Below are 14442 nucleotides of genomic sequence, written 5' to 3'. Positions count from 1 at the left end.
GGGAAGATGTGGCTTTTAAAAATGAGGGGGGAGGAGCCACCGCTGCCGCCTTCGCCTTCTTTCTCGTTTCAGGCCCTGCCAGGGAAGCTGGTGCTCCCTGCGTGGCTTTGTTTTTTTTCTCCAGAGGATGCTGTGTTGTGTGGATGTTTGCAACCCACAGAAGCCCAACGACCCACGCACCAGAAATAGTTAAAAAAAATAAAATCAGTCAATACATGATTTGCAGAAAAAGCGACATAACATTTTGCAAGCACAGGAAGAAACACCGCAGACAGAATAAATGTCACACACAGGAAGAACAAGGATATACAGTTCGAGATCTTCACTCCTTAAATCATAAATCCATTGCTTTTTTCCTTTAAAAACATGTTTAGAGATGCTTTCCTTTTGACTCAAGGAAATCACCATTTTATAGTTCAAATCGGAAATAAATAGTTAATGGATGGACAAAAGTACAAAGATTCACAAAATGTTTAGGGGTATGCGTACGCCTTGCATCCCCTCCCCCCAAAAAGCCCTGCATAAATCACTTAATGTGTCAACACGAATAGAAGTTGTAAATATTGCAGCTGTTGTATAAGGGATTATGATGATGACTGGAACGTAATTGAAATCAATAAAGGTTTTGGAATGCAGAAACAAAATCATCAATTCTTGCACACGGATTTGGGCCACCTTATCTAAATTATATAATTTGGTTCCATGATTGATATTGGTAATTGTATTATAAATTGGTATTGTTATAATGAGGCTATTATTGGATTATAATTGAAAATAAAGATTATTATATTTTTAAAAAATCCCATCATTTTGCACTCAGGGTGACGCCTGCTTCAACATCCCAAACAACGAAAGAGCCTTGTTCACCTCTTGAATGCATTTTCTTTTATTCTTTATGAATGGTAATCAAAGTTCTGACATGCCAACCACATGTTTTCGGTTGCACCTTGAAGCCTTATTTTACAGAGATTTGTGGTTCCTTAAATACTGTTTTAGAGCCAAAAAACAGCAAAGGGGATGGGTGATACAACAAAAAATACTTTGTTTTAAAAAAGCAACTGGAAAGTGCTTGTTTTTATTGCATCGCATTTGCTTATGAAATAAAGCAACTGTCTTTCCAGTGACATGTTAAACAAGCCAGTCTAAAGAACCAGAATCAATTATGGGATTCTCACAAGTGCCGAGCTCAGATAGGTTTATGAACAATTTTGCTTAACTAATTGATTTTGTGCTTGGGAATTGTGGAAAACAAGTGACTGGGTCAGTTACTGCAAAGCCCATTCCTAATCACCCGCTGAAGACTCATTTGCTTTCACAGGTCTTTGTAAAGGCAGGGATAGGTAACCTTTATTCAGCCTGACGGTCACATTGTCCGATGTCCCCTTCTAGGGTCTGCATGCCAGGGTTGAGGCGATCATAAATGGAGCAACAGATGTAACTCCTACCTTTGTACATTAGATTACATTCCAGCCACACAAAAGCCAGAAGTTTCTGCACACCCCTCTCTCCAGTTGCTTTGAGACGACCTGTTTCATGAACATACATCTTGATTTGCTTGTGGGGAAATTAGTCAACATCGTGTCAAACAAATGTCATCTCACACTTTCTAGTTCACAACGCCATCTCTTTTCTTATCGCCCAAAGTCCTGTCTGTGCCGGGAAGTTGGTTTGTTTCGTAAGAGCTCTGCATTAGCTTGAATTCTGCAGCCCAAGTTTGCTGGGATGCAATTAAATATCACCTGAAAATAATGATGGTATAGGAGTGCCCTCCATCCTGATGAGCGTGTGCTTCCAAATTGAATTCAAAATAAAGGCTACTGCAGCTATTTCAATCCATCCTTTTTCAATATAGTTTTCTGTATTGCTATGAGCAATTTTGCAAAGGCAATAGGTAACATTTTGTTAATAAGAAACTAACACCATAACCTTGTAGCTTCTGGGGCAGGTGCTATTCTGGATGCGAGTGGCGCTGTGGTCTAAACCACTGAGCCTCTTGGACTTGCCAATCAAAAGGTCGGCAATTCGAATCCCAGCGACAGGGTGAGCTCCTGTTGCTCTGTCCCTGCTCCTGCCAACCTAGCAGTTCGAAAGCATGCTGATGCAAGTAGATAAATAGGTACCACTGCAGCAGGAAGGTAAATGGTGTTTCTGTCATGGTGTCCTGTTGCACCAGAAATGGTATAGTCATGCTGGCCACATGACCAGGAAAGCTGTCTGTGGACACACACTGGCTCCTTCAGCCTGAAAGCAAGATGAGCGCTGCAACCCCATAGTCGCCTTTGACTGGACTCAACCATCCAGGGGTCATTTACCTTTACTTTTTTACCTATTCTGGAACATGCCATGCTTAAAGTGGCCTGCGACATGTTGTCGAAAAAGAGGACAAAAGAGGGCATAATTTGCAAATATTATAATTATAATTAATTATAATTAATTATATTTATAATTATAATTATAAATTTGCATAGCCTAATTTATATGTTGAGATGCAGATTTAGAAATAATTACTGTCATTTAAACAGAAATACAACTGATTATACCAGAGTGCAAAACAAGACTGTGCCCAGGTGACCTGGGTGCCGGCCTGCTCAGGCTACTGTTAGGTGCTGTTAACTGTTGATGGGCAACTTCAAGTCTCCTGCTCTCCCTTCTTAAGATTCATTGGGTGGTGTCCAGTGCTGGTTCTACTCAGAGTAAACCCATTGGTGTTAACGAACACCATGGTTAGGTTCATTCATTTCAATAGGTCCACTCTGAGTAGAACTTAGCTGGACACCCAACCCTAATTTTTTTTAAACCACAAGTGGTTCGCAAACTTTCCCCACCATGGACCACGTGAAAATGGTTGAAGACCCCGGAGGACCACTTTACAATTTTCCTGCCTGTTGCAACAACTGTAATTCACTGTGCTAGATGCTGTGCGATTTTTGATTGAAATGTTATTGGTTCTCTTCTTCCTTGTATTGCAGTATGATTTGAATTCTGTAGAATTCATATTGTAAATGTTCTTCACAGGGGGTCACCTGAATGAAGTTTGTGAACCTCTGCTTGGAAACCCCTGGAACAGACAGCTCTTCAAACAGAAAACACCTTCAAACAGAGGCCTTCATATGCACTTTGTTTTTGTTTTTTATAATTTTTATTGGGTTTTTAATAATTTTATACATATAAAACATAACCATTTCAAACATTAAAATACAAGGTTCTTTTGAACCTTTGAACCCCCTTCCCTCCCTCCATGGGTTCCATGTTTAGGTTTAAAATTGCTGCATCTTTTACCATTATCCATCTATTTTATTATCATAATTACCATAAGTAATTCCACATTACACGTATCATTACATCCCTGCCAAAGGTTTTAACTGTTTACAGTGGTCTTTTAAATAAATTACAAATTTACTCCAGTCTTTAGAAAATACTTGATCTTCCTGGTTTCGGATCTTCCCCTTCAGTTTCACCATCTCTGCATACTCCCACCAGTTTCATCTGCCATTCTTCTTTTGTTAGTATTTCTCCTTCCTTCCATCTCTGGCCTAGTAGCATTCTCACTGCCGTCATTGCATACATAAAAAGTCTTTTATCCTCTCTTGGTATGTCTTCACCTAACGGAAAGGCTTCTGTTTTTTTTTAACGAATGTATTTTTAAACATTTTCTTTAGTTCATTATATATCATTTCCCAGAAAGCCTTTACCAATGTACATGTCCACCACATATGGTAAAAAGTACCCTCCTTCTCTTTACATTTCCAACACAATTTTGAACTTGTTTTGCACATTTTTACTCAATTTTACTCAGTGTTAGATACCAATCATATGCACTTTGAAGACATGATGGGGTTCATCTTATCCCATATTGGGTTGTGTGTATAATAAATGGAAAATATTGGAGGTGAAATCTATATAGAAAGAATGAGCCCCACCTGGATTCTCCCACTACTCCAATGCAGGGGGGTCAATCACACCACTAGTTCCTCTTGACAATTTTATTGTGAATAAAATTAGCCTGCTACATTGCTGTCATAGTCTGTTTTTTAATAGCTGGGGATCTGTTCACCTAGCAGCTCCCCTGAGTGAAACCCCTCCCGTTCATTAGGAATGGTATGATCCATGCAAATCACTCCTCCAGCTGCAGTGAGAAAGGGAGTCATTCTCCTTCTGACTGAACAGAGAGAGGAAAGCAGCAAAGAGACAAGTCAGTGGTTGACAGATTGGGTGAGAACAGATCCACCAATGGTCCTCCGAATCCCTCTGCGTAGAAGTGCCAGCTTCACCCCAGACCACCAGTCTGGGGTGGAGGCACCCACTCCTTCGCCACTGAAAGTGGAAGCCAATGTGGTGGTCCTTGGAGCAGACAGCGTGGGAAAATCAGGTGAGTTCTGTCACTGGGAGAAAGTAAACGAAAGGTGAGCCAAACGATGGAAACCTGGAAACTTGATGCTGCGAAACACCCCCTCAAAGACAGAAACCCTCTATTTTGGGGACTTCTCAACTTGATCTTCATGCAAAACTTAAATTTAACGTGTGGAGAGTTCTCTTTTGCCTTTCACAAAAGGTAGCTAGGGTGGAAATCAACTCAGCAATGTTTTGTGAGTTCGATATTTACAGTACACAAGAAAAGTTGCATGATCCACTATGATCCAGTTGTATGAGCCAATTGCTAACCTCTCATCAGATTTGCTAAATGATATGAAGTGCAGAGGGAAGATTGCAGTACTGTATTTCACAGCTCACTCAAATGTCTTTTTTAAAATTATTTTTTGTTTCCTAACTCTTTCGCAGTATATATTTCCAGTGGACTTCTGTGCATGTTTGCTCAGAAGTAGATCCTGCTGATTTCAATGGGACTTACTCTCAAGTAGACGTACAAATGATTGCAGCCTTACTTTAAAGAAACTCTACAGTAATCTGAAGCATAATGATTGCATCCATACATGAAATATATTCTATAATTTGTCAATAGCTGCATCTTTTTTGTGTGAGTTTTTGCATACTAACTTGGATGTTAGGTCATTGAGGTGTTGCTAGCAAATGGCCTGTAGGCAAACAAAGTCCCCATCTTGTCATAGCTAAGCAGGCTTGAGCCTGGTTAATGCCTGGATGGGTGACTGTGTGGGAACTATATTTATGTCACCTTGGGTTCTATGGTGGAAGAAAGGTGGAGCAGAAATGTAAGAAATAAAGAAAAAATAACAGCCCAGCCATATGCTCCCCAAGTGTTATGGAACTTGGTATGAAGGAAATTCCACAAAAATTCAATTGAACTTAGAAATAAGGCTTCTATCCTGAATACAATTATTATGGAGCAAGCTCCACAGAGTGCAGTAAGCTGGTGTGCATGTAACTCTAAACCAAACCATGGCTTAGTGCAAATGCACAAGTGTGAAGATTCCCAGAGAGAAGATCGTGTGTGTTCCTTGCCCAGTTCTCCTCCTGCTGCCTTTATGTGAGCGACGCCATAATTTGGCTTACTTACAAACCATGAACTGCGAACAAATGAACAAACCTTAGCTATAAATGGTCTGTCTAGAATGAGACAAACCACAGGCTCGGGTTCAAATAGAAAGCTAAACCAAACCATGGCTTAGGCCCAGGTCGTATGGTGGCAACAATACCAGGAGACGAGTTCCGCAGGTTGCAATTCTCCTCAAGTGTTCATGCTAAGTCATGGTTTGGCACAGCATTACATGCAAACCAGCTCAGTGGAACTAAACATGATTGGGATTGTGCTATAATTATAGATGTTTACAGGGGTAGCGACCTACAACTGTGCAAACGGCCAAAATTATGCTTTTGGCTCTGTAAAACTTAAGATTTTCTCCTGGGGGGGGGGGAATAGCTGTCAGATCAGCTACAAATCCAGCAAATTTTGATAACTTTCATATTTGCAGGTTTGAGTTTGTGTCTGGGGTGGTGTGGTTTTGTTTTGTTTTTCTGAGAATAGAACAAAGGTCCCCCCCCAATCTCAATATCTGTCCTACATAACAGTTACAACTCCCACTCTTTTTCACAGCTTTGACAGTGCGCTTTCTCACTAGAAGGTTCATCGGGGAATATGGAGACATGGGTGAGTGTCATAATTGCATCATTGCATGGACAGATTTGTGCCTGTTAATTTCATGTCACCCTTGGGGAGGCTGGATGGTTGAAAAAAACCAAGAAAAAATCCCAATTGCAAAAATGGATGCTGTGCAAAGGGCTGGGTTGTTTCCTTCTGCCGTGAAATGTGGAGCAGGACGGGATGGGTAGATCGGAATACCATCCAGTGAGGGGATTCTAGGAAAAACCAGTGGCAGCATATGGGATTCTCAGGCAGCTGCCAGAGTCTGTCTCTGCGCTGATGCCTGCTTCTCCAAACCTGAAACCAGCCCTGGGACCTCCGTCCTGTAGTGGATCTGCTTTGCATGCAGAAAGTGCCAGATTCAATCTCCTGACATCTCTAGGTAGGGCTTGGACACCCTACTCCAGGGGTCAGCAACCTTTTTCAGCTGTGGGCCGGTCCACCGTCCCTCGGACCATGTGGTGGGCCAGACTATATTTTGAAAAAAATAGTGAACGAATTCCTGTGCCCCACAAATAACCCAGAGATGCTTTTTTAAATAAAAGGACACATTCTGCTCATGTAAAAACACCAGGCAGGCTCCACAAATAACCCAGAGATGCATTTTATATAAAAGGACACATTCTACTCATGTAAAAACACACTGATTTCTGGACCGTCCGCGGGCCGGATTTAGAAGGCGATTGGGCTGGATCTGGCCCACGGGCCTTAGGTTGCCTACCCGTGCCCTAGTCTGCCAGTCAGTGTGGGCAGTACTGAGCTAGGTGGGCCAATAAGGGAACTTTCTATGACCTCATTTTAACATCACGTGGTGGCTCCAACATAGCACTACTCCTGGGCACTATGGAAAATTAAAATGGCAGCTCTAAGCTATCCGGCACTGGCTGTAGCACCATCAACAAGGCCAAATAAGCCCATGCGGGCCCACCAAGACCTGGAGGCTGCTTTCCCCGGGACCTTCTCAGTCCTCCAGCTGGTCAAGATTCTTAGCCTGCTGCTCAGCTGCCACAAGGAGGCCACTTATAACTAACACTGCATAGTAGCTGCCTTCACACAGTGCGCCATTTTGTGTGTACAATCAAACCTTGGTTGTTGAACGTAATCCGTTCCGGAAGCCCATTCAGCTTCCGAAATGTTCGACAACCGAGGCACGGCTTCCGATTGGCTGCAAGAGCTTCCTGCACTCAAGCGGAAGCCGTGTCAGATGACCGGCTTCCGAAAAACGTTAGAAAAGCGGAACACTTACTTCCGGGTTTTTGTCGTTTGGGAGCTGAAACGTTCCAAAATGGAGGTGTTTGGGAACTGAGGTTTGGCTGTATAAAGTTGTCATTAAGGAGGAAGGAGAAAGCTTGATTCATAGAATTGTTGAGTTAGAAGGTACCCTGAGGATTATCTCGCCCAACCGCCCGCAGTGCAGGAATATTCTGCTGTCCCATACAGGGATTGAAACTGTATAAAACTTTTCAGTTCTCGTTTCTTGCTTTACGAGGCTGCCAGTTGCTAACACCTGGAGAGGTTGGAAAGGGAGTGGCAGAGGAGCAGACACAGAGAGGAGAAGCGAGAGAACAGAGCTATTGGGAGTGGCTTTTTGGCAAAGCTGAATTGTATGCTTTTCCCCCACCCAGAGTCTATCTACACCCACACTTTGGCAGCGGAAGGCAGAGAGATCCTCTTCCACATCTGGGATTTCCCTTGCTCGCAGGTGAGGGGGTTATCCTACGCTATCACTGATCAGAAGGTTGGTGTTTCAAATCCCTGCAACGGGGTGAGCTCCCGTTGCTCTGTCCCAGCTCCTGCCAACCTAGCAGTTTGAAAGCATGGCAGTGCAAGTAGATAAACAGGTACCGCTGTGGCGGGAAGGTAAACGGTGTTTCCGTGCGCTCTGGTTTCTGTCACAGTGTTCCATTACACCAGAAGCAGTTTAGTCTTGCTGGCCACATGACCTGGAAAGCTGTCTGTGGACAAACGCTGGCTCCCTCGACCTGAAAGCAAGATGAGTGCTGCAATCCCATAGTCAACTTTGACTGGACTTAACCATCCACACTATCACCTTCATTTGACTTCCAGTACTTATACTCCGCCTTTGAACAGCTATGACAAAAGGTTGACAAGAGATTCATGGGCAGTGCCATGATTGTGGGGGGTGGGGATTTTTTTTTTTTTAATAAGAAAGTAAACTATTTAAAACAAATGCAAAGCGAGCAACAGTTAAGAATATAAATATTCCCAGTTGATCTCAGTTAGTTCCCAAAGGTCTGGCAGATGATCAGTACCTTTAAATTACAAGCTTCATGCCAAATTCCTCTGTGTGTGTGTGTGTGTAAAACTCCACTTTCTAAGGCCCCATCTGCCCTCTTATATTACTTTAAACAGCCGTGGCTTTTCACGAAGAATTCTGGGAACTGTTGTTTGTTAAAGGTGCTGAGAGTTGTTCCCCTTCACGGAGCTACAATTCCCAGAGTGGTTTAGCAATCAATCCCTCTTCCCAGGGAGCTCAAGGAATTATTGCTCTACAAGGGGAATAGGAGTCTCCTCTTGACGAGAGTGCAGCAAGTTTAAAAGCTGTGTGTGAGACTGGTTTGCACAGGATTAGTCTCTTGAGAAGTACCTGACTACCGTAACTATGGGAATTCCGGCCAATGGTGTTTGTTTCTTGACTTGAGCTGATATGGGATCTCAACCAAACTGAGGATGTAGATGATATGATTCTATGGTGCTCCTCTGAAAGACCGGCCTTGTTAATGTTATTTTATTGCATCTCCTGAGTTCTCATTTGTCATCTGATTAGATTACATTTTAGTCACATGAGCTTCAGTCAATAAACTGAATAAATCTGCATATGTGAAAAACAATAATTGTGATGAAGATATTATTATTATTTTTTCATATTGGGTTGGGAGGGCTCAATATATTGCTGCAACTCCCATCATTCCTGACCATTGGCAATCCTGCTTGAGGCTGAGTCCAACAGCATTGCAGAACTGCAGGTTCTCCAATCCAGCTTAGAAGATACCTCTTTCCTTCTCTCTCCCCACCAAGGGAATGCTTTATATTTGCAGACCAACTGTTTAATAAGGGCATTGCTTTTATCAATAAAAAAGAGCAACCAATCAATAGGCTAAACATGGGAACCCTTACATTTTCCTTCCTTTTCAGGAGCGGACAGATGAGAGCTCTTCTGAGGACAAGCGCATCCAGTGGGCCGATGGCTTTGTCTTCGTCTACAGCATCTGTGACCGAGCCAGTTTTAACAGTGTGCAGCCCAAAATCCAGTTCATCAAGGCAGCCAAGGAAGGACCAGCCCAGGAGAAAGTGCCCATTGTCATTGTGGGCAACAAGCGAGACTTGCACCACCGGCGCACGGTCTCCAGCGAGGAGGGCAGGCTCCTGGCTCTCTCCTTAGACTGTGAGTTCTACGAGGTGTCAGCAGCAGAGGCCTACCACGGGGCTCTCGTGGTCTTCAACAGCCTGGCGGAACGCATCTGCGAGGCCAAACTGGCCGTGAAAAAAGGCACTGGGATTCGCAGCATCGTGAAGAGTGTGTCTGCTGTGTTTGCCCGGAAGAGAACAGACTCCATGTGAGACATGGTGGAAGCTGGTCCGCCAGGGCAAACAGGGCACTGCCCCACCAACCTCAGCCTGCCGTCAGCCAGCTCCCACCTGCCTGCCTTCTTATGTACGACCCATCAGTACAGGCTCGGACTGTCAGTGGCTGTGCACCACCTACTGTTGGTCTCCTTGCCTTCTGCCCTACCAGTCCCAATGGGCACCCACCACCACCAGTGAGATGGACTGAGAATATGAGAAACACCATGGCATCTAGCCTTCACTGCCTGGAGTAGGGTATCTCATTCTTCTAACCCTGCTCCAGAGGCAGGAGTCTGCAGGGCAATGCGACTCAATAGGCAATAAAGTGATTCCTTGTGGTGTTGAAATACAAGAGGTGCCAGGCTGCCCTTAAGGGGGAATGAACGTTCCCTTCCCCCTGAACTTTCACACAGTAGGAATTGGATCAGGGGCAGCTAGTTTCTTGCCCAAGACCCTTGATTTAAGCTGGGGGGGGGGAAGGGTCTGCATTTCAATCTCCTATATTGATGCACGAGAGCTGCTATAAAACCTTGGTTTTTGCACAGGGTCATATCTCTAGACCAACCTTTCTCAACCTTGGATTCTTAGATGTTGTTGGACTACAACTCTTGTCATTCCTAGCCAGCATGGCCAGTGTTCAGGGATGATGGGGGAGGTAGTTCAAGAGCCCTTGAGAAACCAAGATTGAGAAAAGGCTGTTTCGGACCAATGGCTGAAAGAGACAACGGTTGCATCCACACCATATTTTAAATTCACATTTAAAGTGTGCTCTCGCCCTGCAAAGAATACTGGCAACTGTAGTTTGTTAGGGGTATTGGGAATTGTAGCTTTTTGAGAGGGGGCAACGGCAGCTCCCATTATTATTTGGGAGGGGGCCATAAAGATGCTTTAAATGTGTGGATGCAACCATCCTACATCTTCATTTTACACCCCATGGCACAGATGGGAATTTCACTCGATGCATGGGATTGCAAATCTCATTGTCAGCTCTGGAATAAGAATAACACTGTACAGAGCTATCTTACACTGAGTCATCCACCTGACCCAGTACATCCTAATTTGGCTTGCTGGCAACAACTCTTACAGAGGCTTCCCCAGGTCTGCTACCCAAGAGCCTTTAATTGGAGAGGCCAGGGATTCAGGTGACTTCAGCACGGCCACCTCTGGTGGTCCTTCCTCTGCACAGGTGGCCCCCAACAGACTTATCAGCACTGCTGCAGGCCCTGGGGCAGGGGTTGGGTGTGCCCCGACATTTTAATTTCCAGTTGTGCCCCTGAGCAGCATTATGGGGCATTGTGGGAAATTAAAACCCAGCTGCAGTCTCCAACACTGGTGGGGCTGCTTGGTGATGCTGGACCTGAACAGTAGAATCTGGGACTTTATTCATGTAAAGCATTCCCATCTCTTAAGCTCAGTGGAGGCTGAATGGGGCAAGCTTATATGGTATGATCTTAGCCTCTCCCTGTACATGTTGCTGTCGAGTCCTTGCTCCTCCCGCCTTGGTAACAGCCGCTTGGAAGAAGCATACTGTCAGCTGCGTGTTCTGAGCAAAGAGGCAAGAATCTTTGCCAAGTCTTCCTCCAGCCTCCGGTTCTGTCTTGCTTGCTTTCGACTTGACTGCTTTACTGCTGAGCTGCAGCGATGTGAGTAGGTGCCTGGAACTCCATGTCCTAATCAGCCACCCCTCCCTCCCTATCCGTTGGCTGGCAGCAGGCAGCTGCTGTTCTTAAGTGATGTACAGCACACGCCTGTGCAAAGGGAGACATGGCTTCCTTCCAGGGCCTTGTGTGGGTGTGGTAGGTCTTAAATAGCCCGATCCCAGAGAGGAGCTGGAGCTTGTCTTCTGCTGGAAAATTGTCCCTGGGGCCCCTAAGAAGCGATGGAAAGTGCAAGGAATTGGGAGCAGTTGACTTCTCTGGCAGAGAAAGGTTGCAAGGAGATGATTTGCCCTTTCACCCCAGATGCACAGGTTGGGTTGGGCAGTAGCTGTTCAGTGCAGAGGGAGAAGCACTCGATATGTGCTGTTGAAATCATTCCTTTGCATGGAAAGGAAACCAATTCCCAGATAGCAGCCTAGTGGAGAGATGTTACAAGGTCTACCCTGCAGTTGGTTTCTTTGGAATGAGATTGCTGCATACATGGTGCTGAACTTCAGCTTCCATCAGCTCCATGGCCAGTCATCAAGAATTGGAGCTTTTGTCCAGCAATACCTGGGGGGGGGGCAGGCAAGATTCTCCACTTCTGTTCCAGTGTTGCAGCTTACAGCTGAAAATGAGTCTGAGATCTGAACCCTTCACACTGCCATTTCTACAATGCATAGCCACTTCCTGAATATATGTGTGTAATTTCAAGTCACTACCATGTGCTCCTCTTTCTACGTTGAGCTGAGAAGGCTGAGTGTGTAAATAAGATGGATGTGGCTGTTTCTAGATTCATTTCTATGCTGGTACTTTGCTTTTGTGCACAAAGGGAGTAAAATAAAGACAAATGCACCTCTTGTTCAGGCAGTTTGGGGGTCATCTTTTGTTCTCAACAGGGTGAGGGAAAGGGAACATTCCTGGAGCCAGGTGACAAGGGGCAGGGCAGCTGTCATACTGCCCAGAAAATGGGCAGAGAACAATATGTTTATTTGTTTACTTGGATTTCTGTTTTTGTCCACGCTAGAAGGAATACGCTGTAGGGCAGGGATGGGGAACCCTCTTGGTGTCTCTATCTGGCCCTTGAGATTCTCCCCCTCCTAAGCCCACACTTGACCACACCCTTCTTGGATGTTTTTGTACTCTGGTACATGCCTGGATGAGGGACGCGGGTGGCGCTGTGGGTTAAACCACAGAGCCTAAGACTTGCCGATCAGAAGGTCAGCGGTTCGAATCCCTGCGACGGGGTGAGCTCCCGTTGCTCGGTCCCTGCTCCTGCCAACCTAACAGTTCGAAAGCATGTCAAAGTGCAAGTAGATAAATAGGTACCGCTCCGGCGGAAAGGTAAACGGCGTTTCCATGCGCTGCTCTGGTTCGCCAGAAGCGGCTTAGTCATGCTGGCCACATGACCCGGAAAGCTGTCTGCGGACAAACGCCAGCTCACTCGGCCAATAAAGCGAGATGAGCGCACAACCCCAGAGTCGGTCACAACTGGACCTAATGGTCAGGGGCCCGTTTACCTTTACCTTTACATGCCTGGATGAAAGATAAGAGAGGGTTGTGTGTAGTAATCAGCCTCCTACGTAATGGTAAGATGGTAATACTGACATTTGGTGCTCCTGGCACTTTTGCCTCTGGCCCTGCCCACCACTGGCATGAGGCCCCTGGAAGGTTGCATAGACGCTAAGGTGGCCCCAGGCTGAAAAAAGCCTCCCTGCTGTAGAATTAACTACACGGGGGAGGGGAGCAGGAGGGGCTCTTCACCAGCCTGACTGCCTCTTGGCCCCACTCTTTCCCTGCTTCAGCTTCTGAGTCTGGACTGCTCTCTACCACAGACTCACCTCCGCTCACTAAGCCCTGTTGCCCCTTCAGCTTCTGACACCAACTCCTCCCAGTCTTCTCCCTCTTCTTCCTCTGACCACTCATCGTCATCCCACCACCCATCCCCAGGCTCTGAGCCTGCTTCCCTTGGGGGTTCCCCAGCTGGTTTCTCCCACCATGCCTCTGCATCCAAGCAGTCCATCACACTGGCTCATACATGTCGCACAAGTATACTGTAGTTCATTGGGAGGTATTGTGCAACAAACTTTCCTCCCAAAGCTAATTGCAGTAAGGAAAGTGACAGGAAAATGCACTGGAGCCTATAGGATAATGTGTGCTTTGACACAATGGCATCTAACCTCTCCACAATCTAATCGGAGTGAATGTTCGATATGTAGCCAACATTTGATCTCCCTCTGAGTGTATCAGGATGAATGCTCAATGACAACTCACCTAGAAGTGCCTCCCGTCTTCAACTCTGTCCCCCTCCCTTGCTGCAGAACTCCCAGAGATATGAGGTCTGCTTCTGCTGCTGTGATTCCAGGCAGGAATGTTCCCTGTTTTGCCCATTTGTTTTCATCAGCACCCGTCGCTTTGCTAAGGTGGCTGTTTATATAGCTTTCTGCTTCTCCCTGGATAAACTGTTCTTTCCAGTCACTGACCACATACTAGGTGAGCCCTGGCTTAGATCAGAGCAAAGAAGACCTGCCAAGCACATGTACACAAACACAACACACACTTTGCTGCTGTAACAGTAAGTTTGTGCCAGATGCTGAAGACCCCCTTATTCAGAAATTAAAAATGGTTTTAGATGCAACATCACTTGTAGGTGGTTTCCAAAGCAAAGCAGCGATATGCCGAGAGATCAAAACAACCCAAATTATGTGATGCATCATTCTGTCAGCCCTTTAAAAGATGGCCCAGCGCTCAAATCAATGTGAGTCAGAAGTAGGGATGGATGAAGCTGTCCATTCCTTTTTTTTTTTCATTTTTCCACATCATATTCCTATATACAATTGTACCTTGGTTGACGAACGCCTTGCGGCTTGAATGTTTTGACTCCCGAATGCCGCAAACTCGGAAGTGAGTGTTCCGGTTTGCGAACGTTCTTTGGAACCTGAACACCTGACACGGCTTCTGCAGCTTCCGATTGGCTGCAGGAGCTTCCTGCAGCCAATTGGAAGCTGTGCCTTGGTTTCCGAACGTTTTGGAAGTAGAACGGACTTCCGGAACAGATTCCGTTCAACTTCCGAGGTGCCACTGTGTGTGCGTGTGTGTATTCTCTTGCATCTTTTGCTAATAATCTTTTTTCTTTTCTTTATCTCACTCTTCTCTCGT

The 14442-nt window shown here is 45.4% G+C and overlaps 1 protein-coding gene across 1 annotated transcript; it reads left to right on the top strand.

Moving 5' to 3' along the window:
- Positions 1-4138: 4138 nt before the first annotated feature.
- On the top strand, positions 4139-12153 carry LOC308573870 (ras-related and estrogen-regulated growth inhibitor-like protein). The gene is made up of 4 exons (XM_081171317.1): positions 4139-4369; positions 6011-6064; positions 7684-7760; positions 9215-12153. The coding sequence occupies exons 1-4, from the start codon at positions 4231-4233 to the stop codon at positions 9638-9640; spliced, it is 696 nt and encodes a 231-aa protein (XP_081027443.1). The 5' UTR covers positions 4139-4230; the 3' UTR covers positions 9641-12153.
- Positions 12154-14442: the final 2289 nt, after the last annotated feature.

Source organism: Podarcis bocagei (assembly GCF_964188305.1).
Source record: "Podarcis bocagei genome assembly, chromosome: 14".
NCBI lineage: Eukaryota > Metazoa > Chordata > Lepidosauria > Squamata > Lacertidae > Podarcis > Podarcis bocagei.
The sequence above is the reverse complement of the archived record's forward strand: the minus strand, read 5'-3'. Positions and strand labels throughout refer to the sequence as shown.